At 34.8% G+C, this 15,263-nt stretch overlaps 2 protein-coding genes across 4 annotated transcripts; one reads left to right on the forward strand and one right to left on the reverse strand.

The window, feature by feature from the left end:
- Positions 1–1,063: 1,063 nt before the first annotated feature.
- LOC133303537 (uncharacterized) lies at positions 1,064–7,856 on the reverse strand. 3 transcript variants are annotated; one of them, XM_061503455.1, is made up of 10 exons: positions 5,237–5,364; positions 4,866–4,927; positions 4,208–4,274; positions 3,382–3,447; positions 2,748–2,841; positions 2,487–2,597; positions 2,210–2,310; positions 1,992–2,066; positions 1,801–1,893; positions 1,064–1,672 (listed from the first exon to the last, which is right to left on the reverse strand). In XM_061503455.1, exons 2-10 carry the CDS (start codon positions 4,877–4,879, stop codon positions 1,379–1,381), a joined length of 915 nt encoding a protein of 304 aa, XP_061359439.1. In that variant the 5' UTR covers positions 4,880–4,927; positions 5,237–5,364; the 3' UTR covers positions 1,064–1,378. The 3 variants fall into 3 exon arrangements, with proteins under 3 accessions (XP_061359439.1, XP_061359440.1, XP_061359438.1); XM_061503454.1 differs by having other exon boundaries at positions 1,065–1,672; positions 5,224–5,373; XM_061503456.1 differs by lacking the exons at positions 4,866–4,927; positions 5,237–5,364 and adding an exon at positions 7,828–7,856.
- Positions 7,857–11,296: 3,440 nt separating this feature from the next.
- Positions 11,297–12,514, forward strand: LOC133303531 (uncharacterized). The gene is made up of 2 exons (XM_061503448.1): positions 11,297–12,187; positions 12,242–12,514. The coding sequence occupies exons 1-2, from the start codon at positions 11,297–11,299 to the stop codon at positions 12,512–12,514; spliced, it is 1,164 nt and encodes a 387-aa protein (XP_061359432.1).
- The last annotated feature ends 2,749 nt before the right edge of the window (positions 12,515–15,263 follow it).

Raw genomic sequence — 15,263 nt, forward strand, 5'->3', positions numbered from 1 at the left:
CTCTCTCACGTTAATCTTATGACATGACCAGATTCATCAGCTATTGGTAAATGCCCCTGCAATTTCATGATCACCAATCCGTCTTTTTGTGCCTTATTTTATGTCAGAAGAATCAGTTTGATTTGATCAACATGGCCTAAGTCTGACTCTATTCTTTTCTTTGTACCATTTTTGAGAATGAGATCTTCTTCATTGATTGTAAAAAGTTAATTATTTATTACGAGTATACTCATGGAGTGGCTCTTTTTATGTTAAAATTTCACATGACGAAAGTAAATTCTCTTATGTTAAAATTTTGCATGATTTGATTATGTGAAAATTTTGCATGATTTGATTATGTGAAAATTTTGTGTCTATCTCTTTCTTCATTAATAATAATTAAATTCTACCTATTTAATGCATGTAAAAAGAGAGATAAATATAGAAATTTCACATGTGAAATTTTAATCCATTCCCACTTGTAATAGATAATTTAAGAATTAGTTTTATTTTATAAATAAAATTGTTTGAAAAGTTATAAAAGAATAATGGCCAATTAAATGCACTAACGTAGCAGAACCTTGATTTTAGAAACTCGGTGTTTCTATTCATATAGAAACGGTAATTGTGATTAAGCAACTAAACTAATTCATTTCTTTTCCAAGTATGTGAGCACCTTTTGAATTTTGACGTCCAAGATCCAGCTCAGTAATGAAAATGCCCATTCAATTTTCTTAGCTTCTTTATAATTCCTCAAATATGGAGATAATGATATTATCACATTGTATATGCTCTACCCTTCTTTTTTCGGGGTTCATATATGCTCTAATCGTGGTGGTAGCTTTATTCTACTAGTTGCCCCTAGCTCTTATGTGTCAAGCTAGTGATCCTTAAATCCATGTTCAAGAAATTGTGATCATATGTGGTACAATATGAATTTGTGTATATGTTTTGTTTACTAGAGGGCAACTGGCTCTCGTACTGATCAATTAAAGGGTACAGCAATGAATGGGAAATCTGGCTGGGAGCCTGAGATCAAAGGACATCATGTGATATCAACGTTGCTCAAAATTCAATTTATTTTATGAGTATACCAAAGATGTCATCCAATGCAAAATCATATGGTTAATGTATAGTTCTAAAAGGCATAACTCTTAATAAAATTTCTCAAAACCACCTCTTTGCATGTAATACATTCTCCTATCATGCAGGATAATAATTACTATATTACATGGTGCAGCAACCAAGCATTATGCAAAAACTTTCTAGTTCTTCCAAACTTAATAAGGTTACAGATTCATCATAGCCCCACTTTTAACGAACGAAAAGGTTGGAATATGCAGCAAGTCACAAGGAAAAGTGGGTCATGTAAAGGAGAACACCACCAGAACTCTCAAAATCAGGATATTTTTACATCTCTTAGAATCCTTGCAGCAACTGAGCCATACCTTCTGGCTTCCCACTCACTAAGTTTTGCATTTTGCGGGATTGGCTTACAATGGTCCTCAACATTTTCTTCTCCAAGACCAGATCCTTCAACTACAACATTTTCCTCACTTCTTTTATCCTCCACACCAGTTTCAACATCAGCATTTTCAGAAGTTGCCTGACCTGAGTTATCTGTGCAATCTGATGAATGTTTAAATCCCATAATGAAGAGTTGAATACTTGGATGTTGAAATGTTTCATCCATCTGCACAAAGTGAAGACTTAAGTACAATTTCAAATAGCTAACCAAACTCACCTCTTTGTTAAGATAACTGGAAATAATTTACTAAACCAAGACATATGTAGTGATAGTCATAAGAACATATAGCATACCTTGGATTTTGAGACAGTCTTCACGTCAAAGTTTTTTTTCCACATCTGAAGCATCTTCTCATGGACACATGTTGACCGGATCTCATAGCCCAACTTCATGGACGAATTCAAAATAAAAAACAAATATGTGAATTATCCAACTCTATTATGAGAAGTGCATAATTTGATTATAGAATAGTTGAATAACATACCAAAATAGTTGTCCTAGGTCCAGATAAAGCAAGTATTGTCTGCAATAGAGGCTCCAATAGATGCTCCACATAAACCTTCAATGGAATACAGCAAAGCAAAAAGTAGCATAAGGTTCCACTAAGGACAGAATGACAATAAAATAACAATTAATAATTTGTTAATGAGTTAAGTGATATTCCCTCTATTTTGTATGCAGAAAGGCATGGTTATCACTTACAACGTCAGTGCCAATAATGTAGTCAAATGGAGGACCAACAGCCTTAATATGACTCTCGTCTCCCCACTGAAGCTCTGAAACCTTGATTGAACCAAATGACTCTAGAAATAAAGAATTTTCCAAGTAAGACTACCATCACTCAAATCCAAAGAACAAAATCACCAAAGATTAAGTACAATGCTAACAGTAAAAAATATACTCAATTTACAGCATTTAAAATAAAATAAATAACACATCCATATGGTTATGAAGATGGTTCACAAGTTTTGAATCAAACCAGGATTCTTTTGAATGACCCTTGAAATATTACGTTCCATGTTTCTCTGTAACAATGGCAAAACCTCCTTTTGGTCTGACACTATAACATCACACCCCAGCAAAGCCATGCCTGCAAAAGGAGTGCAGATCAGACAGGAAATAACCCATCTATCGAAGTACTGAAAGTAGGGTAAAGCTCGATTAATTTCAACCAAGGAATGCATATAGGCACAATTAATTGATTTAATAAACAAATTTTTAACAATAATTTGAAACTCACCAAATCCAGAAACACCGCATCCAGCTCCTAATTCAATTACACGTTTTCCTTTAAGTTTAGATGGGGAAAACCTTCCCTTTCTACAATTCCGTTCCTGAACAATATAAGATGCATCATGAGGAATTAAAATAATGGGAGTTTAGAAATATTACAAGGTAACAGGAAACTAAATGCCACATCTATGAACTTCATGACCTAGTTCATCCTCAAAGGATCTAACCTCAACTTAAGATCATGTCCACCAACAAAGAGAGAAAATGCATCTTCTTTTAATCCATGTCATTTTTGTTTTCTCTCTTCCCAGTTCCCATTACTTCCAGGAAGCAAAGAGCTATTGACGCTAAAGGTGATTTATATGCTTTCATGTCAAATTTTATTCATGCAGAGTTTCCAGAATAAGTTTAAGTCCACTTATCTATGTAGACATCCAGTTTTTTAACCCTATCTCTTTATTTCGTATACACCCCAAAATTACAAGGTACAAATCATGTATAATTTAGAAGTTGAGAACCTAAAGAATGAACCAGTTAAATTCTACAAATACCCAAAAAAACACTTAAGATCTAACAAAATTTTACATTCATGAAAAAATGACAGGACATTCACGAGCATGTGAGGAGGATAAACAACGTACAAGAAACTTGACAAACACAAGTGATGCATCCCATACTGTAGTCCCTAAGTGCTTGGAATTCGGATCCTATTGAAAACAAAAATGACATTGCCAGTGATTTTATAGAAAGATATATAAGAAAGAAAAAAACAGCAAATGTTAAGAAAATCAAAAAGTATCAATCTTCAATAAAATATAATCAAGTCAGTGCGAAGAAGCTGAAGCAATAAGAGAAAATATCAGTCAACATGTAAAAACTAGTAGGTATATCGGACATTGGTCAATCATGACTTCAAAATTTTCTAACTAATTCTTCCTTTCTTCCTAAAGATTTTGAGAATACTTGATAACTAAGCAGGAACTTAAAAGTCTCTAATGCACCTCGAAAGCCTTTGGAGCACCTGTGAGCTATCATCATCCTACTCAATTATCCCCTCCTTGCGATGCATTTAGGGTTTTGGATTCAACCTTTCAGTAAATTTAAAGGGGCATCTCATTTTCCTAAGAAAACTCTGACTCAAGAGAGTTTCTTCTTGAAAGAAATCTTGACTCGGCTAACGTGTAGTTTACGAAATAAGCTAACCTTTCACTGCTTAAGGGAATATGTACTAGAATTCGCTAAAAGGACCAAGGCTTTCGCTGCACATTAATCTACTTGCATTAAGAGTACATAACTCAAGCTTAAGGGAATATGTACTAGAATTCGCTAAAAGGGCCAAGGCTTTCGCTGCACATTAATCTACTTGCATTAAGAGTACATAACTGAAGTTCCATTCGCCTATTGCAGAAAAGAACACCTTCCTCAAAGCACCCTCCAAACAGGATAGTTTTAAAAACAACACAATACCTGAGAAAACTGCAAATCGTGGCCCAAAACCTCCAATGGCATCTCAAACGTGGTTGGGGTATTTAACCTAGTAAATCAACAATGAGTATTATGAAAGGAATATTTATGAAACATAGCATAGTAAAAAAAACTAAGAAAGAATCATTCTATTATCCTAATTGCCTTAGATTCTGCAAGTACAACTGCATAACTGTACAATAATGTACTGCTAGATATCACCATATGTTTTCTTCCTTAGTAGAAAAACATAATTTGTATTTCTGTTGAGAAGGTTGTATCCAATTATCAACTTAATAACATAATGGAATGATAAGGGCAGGAAATAACTAAACCTATGTGGTCACTGGGTATCAAAATTCAGAGAAGCCCATTGCAAGAACACTGAAGGCAGGTACTATGGTCAAAGGTGTTGCAAATTTAACAAATTCCACCAATTCATGGCAATTTGTGCTACCTATCTTAACAAGTCATAGCTGAATAGCTCATTTTAATCAATAACCAATAATAAATTACTGAAACCAAAATTGCAGTGCCAATACGAACATATGCTAATGTTAATGTAAAAATTCAAATATATATCATGATTTGTGCGGAAAGATGATTTTTTTTTTGTTCTTCCCGTTTTTATCTCAGAAAAAAGACAGAGTAAGAAGGATACCTGTCAGGTTCCATAAGATCAGAGTCTGCTAAACAAAAGCCCTTAATAAGAAAGACGAATCACTGAGAAAAAAGAAAAAACTTTATTAACTATGCATATGCAGGAAAACAAACACACTTGGAAGAGGGAAGCAATAACATTCACGCAATATGCTAATGTCCAAGAATTTAACTCCAAATAAGTTCAAGTATCAGGAAACTTTTCTAACCAAAACCCCAATTCAAATCATGGATAAAAGTTGAATTCCTTTATTTTCAGTCGTTTATAAGTAATTCATAATTATGTATCATATTTTAAAAGATAAAAAAAAAATAAAAAAAATATGACAGTGACCCAAAAAAGAATTAAAAATATATACATATATAACGGACAAAGAGGCGGCAGATTGAACAATGATCCCGAAGGTTGAACTCGGAGTCGGAGGAATGAAAACAGACATCCAGGTTAGTGTAGAATTTCAACTTCGGAGCAACCAAGGTTAGACCCTATCACCAGTTTAGATGTGCCTGTTCGTTTAAACTTTAAACTTTGCCGTTTCGTTGATGTCGAGTCCTTTATCTGCTCCTTAGTTTTGATTTTTTTTTTTTTAAATTAAATTTCAAGCATGGACCAAACGAACCAAAAATGAAAAATCACAAAAATTTGAAGAAATTATTATTTAATGTTTTTTCAGATTAATGGGTTTAAATTACTAGCTATTTGCATTCTTTTTTATCAAGAATTTGATAAAAAAATAAATATTTTTTTCCTTTTTTTTGGAAACAATAAATTATTTCTTTCTATATTTAACCAATTTCATATGATGATTTTTGTTCCGTACCCGACCCACCCAATGTAATTTATCTTTGATGCGTCCTATCTAATATAACTTATTTAAATTCTTCATGACTAGATCAAACACAGTGGCTTGATACTTCATTTTGTCTTAAAAAGAAATTTTTTTTCTCATTTAAATTCTATTTTTTTTTTATTTTCATTTAAATCCTAACTTTTTAACTTTTTAGAATAATATATGATACTACAGAAGTACCAAAATTTGTTCCACCCAATGAGCTAAGATAAGCTATGAAGCACCGACACTTCAAAAATCCTGACGTGTCGTGTCTGACTTCCCGACACTCTCGGACACTCCGACACTTTCCGACACTCCAACACGCTTTATAAAAATTCAAAAAAAGGTTCAAAAGTTGCGTTGCGTTAAGTTTTTAGTTTCAATTATTAGATTCATTGGATTGCGATTACCATTTTATTGAGTTTAATATAAATATTTGGGATATCTTATGTTTTTTTACAAAATTTATGAATATTATAAGTTTAGATTCATTTTTTTTGTTAAATGATTGATTATTAAATATAATATACACTACATAAATTAAAAATATTATTTAATATCAAAACGTATCGAAATCTAACAGTTTTTAAAATTAACGTGTCGGAGTGTCGTGTCGTATCGTGTCACGTGTCCCATATCGGTATCGGTGCTATATAAAAGATAAGTGATCCGTCGAAGTAATAAGAAACATGACAATTATATTGTTTCCCTCCCACTCAAATCCTCTTATTTACAAATAACTCTAATTTGGAAAACAGTAAATACCATCGTGTTTGGTCCCATAAGTGACAGGAATCAAGATTGCGTGCATTAGAGTGGGCCCACTTGTGGACCTCATTCACAAAGTGGGACCCAACCAATTTTTATTTTCGACTTCTCCAGCTCTTTCAGTCTTTGTATTTTGGGAATAAATCTTTGATACTACTGTTATATTAAAGATTCAGTACATCCTACTAATGAAAATATTACATGTCAGATAATTTTTTTTTTTCTGTCAAATTTTTTTTCTCTCCTCTGATGTGTAATGCTCTCATTGATAAGATGCACTGAATCTAAATACAGCAATAGTATTAAAAATTTATTCGTAAGCGCTATATAAAATATTTCTTCAATTATACAATATCAACTGTTTTTAAGTTTTTTATAAAATAGTTTCTATTTGAAAATTGTTGACTTTGGGCCCAACATCAAGCTAGATAGTTTTCATATGGGCTGGGCTCAAGCTAGAGACCATCTCCAAGCTCAGATACATTTACATTAATGGGCACCCATTATAATTTTTGGGTGAGTTGGGTATCTTAGGTTTTATTTATCGGTTTCAATCGTATATGTTAGTGACTCTCTACAATATACCCTGTATTGTAGCATTCAACATTAGCATTAATATAAACGAAATTAAATCACGAGTCCCTTGTCTTTCTTTTTTCTCCTCACCCAATTCAAAAAGACCTCTTACAAATCCTCCGACTTCAAAACATTTAAATCAGCCACCTCTGGTTACAATCACAAAGTATTTTGCTTATGCTTTATTAGTCTATAAGTACTTTTCACAGTTCCATAAATAATTTGAGTTGATTTAGATTGATTGTAGTTTAAATCTTGAAATTGATATTTTTACCTTTACTAACTCACGCTAATTATACATATCCTATTTCGGTTGCCCTCAATGACTTAATTAAACTACTCAAACGAATATTGAGATTGACTTAATTATACAACTCTAGTACCTATTTCTTAGAAAGTAATAGATTTTTTTTTTATATATTAATGAGAATTGAACACATAACCTAATACAAACTACTCAAACCCTCACCACTAGACCAATCCTAGTGGCTTTATAGAGTAATAGATTGAGATAAGCAATCATGGTTTTTGGCTTTTTGCGCCGTACTTAAACTAATATGGTTTTTTGTATTTCATAAAATTATATTGAAATCAGAGCATTGCCATTGAAAATTACTGTCAATTTCGCCAAAACATGTTCCAAAGAGGAAAGTTTGTGGCGCATAATGTAGATGTTGTGGCTACTAGAAAGGGTGAAGGAGTTGATCCTATTGAACTTGTAAATCAGAAAGAAGATTATCTGTCAGCTTTTTACCTTTCACTAGGGATCCTACACAAAAAATAAACTTGCAAAGATCCATGTTTGCTATAACCATCCAATTGCCAAAAGAGTACATGTTAACATCATTACAAGTTGCCAAAATGTAATGTTAATATCGTTACAACATTGTATATCGCCTCATTCCATCCTTCTTTGCAATGAATCTCTTCATTAACATTCTTCTTATAATTTCACACATTGTCAAAATTGGTTTGTCTCGTGCCTTCATTACAAATGAATTAAAAGTCTCTTCAATGTTATTTTGTAATATATCACACTTTGCCCATGTACTGAATGCATGTCTGCTCTATGACGATGGTTCAACATCTTTTAACCATTTTTCTGTTAATGGGTCAAGAGCCTTAATATTTTTCATGTGCTTCTCAAACTCATACAATGGTGGATCATGCAGCATTCCACAACCCATCCTTTAGACTTTTTCCTTTATAAGTTAATTTGAAATTGTTATATAATTGTCGCATGCAGAATCTGTGTTCGCAACCATATGCCTTCAGTACATCATTCAATCTTGTAATATACGCAAAACTTTAGTCATTCAATCCATGCAAATATATAATTAAATTAAATAACAAGTTTCTCATCAATGTATAAAAAAAAATTAAATAACAAGTCATTCAATCCATGCAAATATATAGTTAAATATAGAATTAAATAACAAGTTATTCAGTCCATGCAAACAAGTCATTCCACAGCTCATTCAATCAACAAGTCATAAGCTTTTAATTAAGAGACATGAAAATTATTATATCTATCCACTTGATTCATAAATGCAGTGTTCTTCCAATTTGGTTGATCACGAATGTGTTCCATATACTTCTTAGACAACCATGATACATTTATTTTGGTGTTGCTTCTAACCCAACCACAATTATGTTCTTTTTGCCGGAATGTCTTTATTTGGAAAACATCTCCCTCTTGTATAAGTGAAGCATGTATCCTCTACCCACACTAATTCTTGCACTCTATCGTAATACTCTTAGAGTCATTGCAAATGTATGAAAAATCAAGCCCATTTTCTATGCAATACTCTTGCAGTGCTTTCCTAAACTTTGAAATTTGTAAACTTCATTCGAATCTCTAAATTAATTTTTCTTTGCATATCCGTGTTCTCATTGGATTCTTGGCATTTAGGCTTGCCTTTGTTATCATTAGAACTATGAAAAGAATACAAATTATCACTATCTGCATAATCAAATTGTATCTCACCATCCCAATCTTTAAGCTTCATAGATGGCCCAGAATTAGCATCTCTTAGAAAATTCTCAACCTCTTAATGAACAGATTCAATCCCTGTTTCGCAGAATAAGTCAACCATCTCAACATCACTACCTAAAAGTCACATCCATCCAAATTTATTGATGATTTTTGTTCACTGTCATAATGCTCAGTTTCTAGTTTAATTGGAATATCCAAAAGCATTTGTGATTCCTCCACTTTAGTCTTATTGGTTAGAATCTGTAAAAATTTAGGATTGATCACAATTAGGAAAAATGAGGCACAATTACATATACCAAATACATGTAATATTGTGATGACACATGAAAATCAACTTTTTATAATCAACTAACTGTAGGCTAAATGTTGAACTGCAGTGAAAGCTAAATGTATGTTGAACTGCAACTCAATTTCCCTAAGCCAACTCTTAAAGCCCTCCTCCACCCATTAGGAATAGAGTGCAGACAGCAGTTTAGATGACACAAGCACACTGATAATATTAAAAATCGTTATACAAATATTTTTGAAAAGATCCAAAACACATTCAGGTCTATGAATATTACTGAGAAATGAGAATGGGTAATCAAACTTACCTCCACAACAACAGTTACTAGGTTTCCAACGATGATTGTGGCCCCTTCGTAGAAGATGTTAACATGTACTAAGAGAGACTATGGGAGAACTGATGTGCCTTCGGCATATAGGTATTTCAGAGTAAAAAGAACAAGGATCTGACAGTAATTCAGTGATAAAGTTATTATTTTTGAGGAATTATTGATGATCCATCTTCAGACACACTTTCACGCTGAATTCAATGTTTTTGTAGGAGGAAAGCATGGAGATAAGCTATGTTGCAAACAACCAACTCACGCAAATAACATGAGAATGGCGCGGATCGCGCCAGACTAAGGAAGGAAGAGCAACATCACTTCAATTTCACGCTAATAGCATGGTTCTCATGCTAGTCGCGCCAAGCACAGAGTTCTCCACTGCTTGCCCGCGTGAATCACGCGAATCTGGCGCGGGCGTCGTGATTTCAGCGTCCTGATTTGCAGATTTTGATAGAAACAGAAAGAAAAATCAAATCTTCTGGAAGATTATGACCTGATTGGGTTATTGGGTATAAAAGGGAGTCAAAAACCCTAAAGAAAGGAACTTTTTGTACGGAGAAGATTACGAAGGCAGAACTCAGAGCAAGCTCTTGGATTGAAGATTCAAGCTTTCTTCTTCCCAAATTTTCTGGTTATTATTTATTCATGAATTCTTTTTCATACATTGGATTGTCAGGCATGAATATGTCTGGCTAGTGTTTTATCATTGTGGTAAAGGTTACAACCTTTGATGTGAACACCTTGTAGTTTGATTAATTTTTATATTTAATTATTCCAATTGCATTTATTTTATCCTGTTCTTCATGTTATAATTCTTCTAGAATCGATCACTCTATTGGGATTGCGAGGGTTAGGGTTTTCAATAGGGATATTGAGATTCTAGTTCCTGACAAAGGGTAAAATAACTATTCATGTAAGCACTAAGGATAGGCTACATGAATTGCAAACGTGAAAGATTCACTGATTTAAAAGGCTTAACTTGAAAAGGAATTTCTAAGAGATTAGGATTCTAGAGACAATAAAGTTAAGATCACTAAGGAATTAAGGTTTAACTAATCAATTAAAAGATAGTGAATCATTTGATCAATTGCATAATTGAATGGAAATGTTAATTCAGGTTACAAGGTGGGGATCATAAAGGTGTTGGTGTTCTTTACCGCAATATTATCTCAATTATTTTCCCAACCTTAATATGTTGTTCTCAAGGTTTTAAAAACATCTTTGAATTATTCACAAGTTCTTGAGTTGTTCTCAATTTTTACAACCTACAATTGTTCTTACAACCATTTTATTAATCCAACAAGAGAGGAATAGTTATAATAATTTTGGTGCCTCAATCCTCGTGGAGACGATACTCTACTCATCCCTTTATTACTTGGAACAATCGGTACACTTGCTGATTTTTCGCAACAAGTTTTTGGCGCCGTTGTCGGGGATTGAATACGCCAATTTTATTTATAACTTGATTTTCTTGATTGGATTTTTTTTTGTTACTAATCTTTTTGCTTAGTTTATGCGATGTAAAGTAAATCGAGACACTTTACAGTTTGATCCAGAAATCGAGAAAACTGCAAAGAAGAACCGAAAGCTAGCCAAGCAAAGATAGCAGGAAGAGTCTTCGAGTTCTAAGCCAAACACAGAACTAGTGATGGAAGCTAATAATCCACCTCCAGGAGAAGAATTGATGGAGTCAATTCTCGCTCCTCTTTTCACGAGGCCGAACTCTAGCATAGTCAGGCCACCGATAGATGCCAACAACCATGACATCCATCCGTCGCTGATTACTTTGGTGGAGAAGAATCCTTTTGGTGGAGAAGACTACGAAGATCCCCATGACTTTATGGATAGATTTCTGAGAATCTGTGATACAACCAAACATCATGGAGTATCCGATGATGCAATCAAACTCCAGTTGTTTCCTTTTGCTTTGACCGGAAAAACCCTGAGATGGTTGGATCGACAAGCTCCTAACAGTATCCGCACATGGAACGAGTTGGCATCCAAGTTCTTTGCTGAGCACTTTTCCAGGGAAAAGTACAATAAGTTGGTGAATGAAATCAGCAACTTCACTCAACAACCGGGAGAGACTCTGTGTGCAGCCTGGACCAGATTCCAGGAGTTGATCAGAAAATGCCTCCAATACGACTTGCCAGATACCAAGAAGGTCAGAGTCTTCTACAATGGAATGACACCAGATTCTAGAATGGTTGTCAACGGTGCAGTCAGTGGAACCATAGGAAAGAAGACAACAGCTCAAACTCTGGAGCTGATTGATTACATGGCATGGAACGAGAATGCTTCAATGGAAGTTCACCCGGTTCAACCAGTTCAACCGAAGAAAGGACTTCTGCAGCTGGGGAACAATGATGCATCACTAGCGGAGCAAAAGATTATATCTCAACAGCTAGCTAGCATGAATGCTAAGTTAGACAAGATGCAAATCTCTACAGCTCAGGTTAATTCAGTTAACTGCGAGTACTGCAAAGGGGAGCATGAGACTAATGAGTGCCCAACACTCATGGGAGCTGAACCATTCCAGGTCAATGGAGTTTAGTAAGATCCAAGGCCACCACAGAATACCCAAAATTTTCAGAGGAATCAGAATGGTGCTCAAGGAAGCAATTTTCAAAGGAGAAGTCAAGGTGGAGGGTTGGATTATAAATCCAACAATTATTTGCAACCTCCTCCTCTTCCACATAAAGAGCTATCTGAACTAGAGAAAGCAATGTTGCAGATTTCCAAGACCACAAATGATCACATGCAGATTACTGATGCCTTCATGAATGAGACAAGAGCCTATCACAAAATTCAAGATGCTTCCATTCGGAACTTGGAGAACCAGATAGGCCAGTTGTCTGCTAGCTGAAAGAGCTCAAGGGCAGTTTCCAAGTGATACTATTGTGAATCCTAAGGCACACTGCAATTCCATTGTAACTAGAAGTGGAATCATGTTTACCCCTCAAGAAAAGCAAAAGATGGTTCAGAAAAAGAAAGCTGCTGAAGTAGTAATTGAACCAGAGCAAGAAAAAGAGAAGAAAACACCTGCAAGTGAGAAAGAAGAGACTGCAGAGCAAGAAAAAGAAGAGGCAAAGGAGAAACTTGTTGAAGCTCCGAAGAAGCTGATAGATTATTCTCGATTTGAGAAACCTCCTTATCCCATGAAGCTCAAGCAACAGGCACAGAAGCAACAATATGCCAGGTTTTTAGATATGTTTAAAAAGTTGCATATTAATATTCCTTTTACTGAGGCTTTAGCTAATATGCCTAACTATGTTAAATTCATGAAAGATTGTTGTCTAGAAAGCATAAGTTGCAGATTGTGAGACAATAGCACTTACTGAAGAGTGTAGTGCCATTATACAGAAGAAGTTGCCACCAAAGCTTCGAGATCCTGGGATTTTCAATATTCCAGTTGCGGTAGACAACACTAATGTTGGCCGGGCACTCCGTGATCTTGGAGCAAGCATCAAACTGATGCCATTGTCAATATGCAAGTCATTGGGAATTTCTGAGTTGAAGCCAACTATGGTCTCTCTACAGCTTGCTGACCGTTCCTTGAGGAGACCTAATGGAGTAATAGAAGATGTCCTTGTCAAGGTTGACAAGTTCATTTTTCCTGCTGATTTCATTGTGTTGGATATGGAGGAGGAGAGTGAAATACCCCTTATGTTAGGTAGACCGTTCTTGGCCACAACTCGAGCTATGATTGATGTAGAACAAGGAAAGCTCGAGTTGAGTATGAATGATGAGAAAATCACTATCAATGTTTTCGATGCTATGAAAAATTCATCTGATCATAGTGATTGTTTCAGACTTGATGTGTTTGAAGAGGTGGTTATGGAAGAGAAAAGTGATTATCAAGAGCTTGAAGAAGAGTTGAAGGCTCAAGATGAAGCTACTCCACAAGAAGAGCTAGAAGTTGTTTTTGAGGTGCTAGAAAAGAAAGAAAATGATCTAGTTACAGTAGCACCAAAAACAGAATTGAAAGAGTTACTTGAAACTCTGAAATATGCCTTTTTGGGAGATGAATCAATAAAGAGTTGTCTATGGATGAAGAAGAGAAGTTGTTGAAAGTGCTCAAGGAGCACAAGACAGCTTTTGGGTGGTCTATTTCTGATTTGAAGGATATCAACCATTCTTTCTGTACTCACAAGATTCTAATGGAAGACAATGTTAAACCTGTGAGACAACCTCAGAGAAGACTAAACTCCACAAAGAAGGAAGTCCATCAGCGACATGAAGAAAGCAAGCCAAAGGTTAAGATGGAAAAATCCAGGAGTAAGGAAAAGCATGTGAAGACTAAATTTAAAGTTCCTGAGAACCCTCATCATCATCCACGTGCATATGATTATTATGGAAAGAGACAATACTGGACTAAAAAGATTGGGTCATCAATGGTAGCATGCTTCCAACCACCATAATCACAGGGAGTACGTCAGGCTCGTGAAGTTAAACAAGCGCTGGTTGGGAGGCAACCCAATAATTTTTGAGTAATTTTCTTATTTATTTCTGTTGAGTCTTTTAAGTTTTAGAAAATAATTAGTTTTTGAGTCAAGGAAAACAGAGTACCGTGCAAATCGCGCGGTATAAGGAGCGAAAAGCGCGAGTTTCCAATGAAACTTCGTGTCTCCTCTCGTAAAATGCGTGGACCCTGGCGCCATCCGCGCTATATTAGCTTGGAAGCTTCTGTTTCACCGCACAAATCGCGCAGATCCTGGCGCAATCCGCGTGAGGGTGATGTTTTTGCTGTTTTATTTTAATTGTTTTTAGTTGACCATCTAGTATAATGTTAGGTTCATTCAGACACATTTGGTCTTTGGTTTTGTAATTCTCCAGTACATTGGTCATGCTATTTTCTGCTTGATATTTCACATGTGTGTGTTTTACGTGCGCAACAGTTACTTTCTTTGATTAGTTTAGTTATTGCTGAGGACAACAATGTTCTAAATCTGGGAATTGGGTGCACCACATGTGGTACAAAGGAACCAGACAGAAAAGACTAAGGAACCAAACTGAAAAGACCTCTAACAGAAAATTTTTATGAATCAGGGGAGATATCTGAACCCTTTTGTCCCAATTTCTTTTGTTATTTTTGTTTTGATAGAAGAATTCTCTGAGCAACATACCTGGATTTGCATTAGCTAGTCATGCAACAAGATGATTAAATCTTAGAGAGCATATAAGATACTGTGTGAGAAGTCATAATGGATAAATGTTATGAGTTATGCATTGAAGTATTAAGAGTTATTATTGCTCGTTTGATTGAATTCTTTGTTGAGAATTACAGTTGATATGTGATGATAAGTGGATTATAGATTCTAGTTTGATTGCACAGCCGTGAGGTTTGAGCCTATACAGTAATATTTTTTTAGAGAGACTTCATTGTGATAATACTCTAGAACTTGATCTGTTTCTCTGTAATACATGCATGATCTGTAATGATAAAGACAATTCTTTCTTGGTAACCACTTTGCCAAATAGCTATCCTGAAAAATTTCCAATGCTAGCCCTTTGAGCTTTAGCTTTTTGTTTCTTATTAAATTCAACCATAAGACACTTGAATTCTTCTCCTGTTGACCTACCTTGAATGAGATTGAAGCACTGATTGTAGAATT

This window comes from Gastrolobium bilobum, unplaced genomic scaffold, assembly GCF_033153095.1.
Source record: "Gastrolobium bilobum isolate Gb01-03AN ecotype WA unplaced genomic scaffold, APGP_CSIRO_Gbil_v1 utg10809, whole genome shotgun sequence".
In the NCBI taxonomy this organism is placed as follows: Eukaryota; Viridiplantae; Streptophyta; class Magnoliopsida; order Fabales; family Fabaceae; genus Gastrolobium; species Gastrolobium bilobum.

Excerpts from the sequence above, each read along its gene's own strand:
- LOC133303537 (XM_061503456.1), bottom strand. The coding sequence starts at position 7,856 with ATGGTTATAGCAAACATGGATCTTTGCAA. Across the intron at positions 4,275-7,827 it reads GCAAACATGGATCTTTGCAA|GTTAAATACCCCAACCACGT; the intron begins GTTTATTTTTTG and ends TTGATTTACTAG. Across the intron at positions 2,842-3,381 it reads TTGTGTTTGTCAAGTTTCTT|GAACGGAATTGTAGAAAGGG; the intron begins GTACGTTGTTTA and ends TATATTGTTCAG.
- LOC133303531 (XM_061503448.1), top strand. The coding sequence starts at position 11,297 with ATGGAAGCTAATAATCCACCTCCAGGAGAAGAATTGATGGAGTCAATT. Across the intron at positions 12,188-12,241 it reads TGGGAGCTGAACCATTCCAG|AGGAATCAGAATGGTGCTCA; the intron begins GTCAATGGAGTT and ends CAAAATTTTCAG.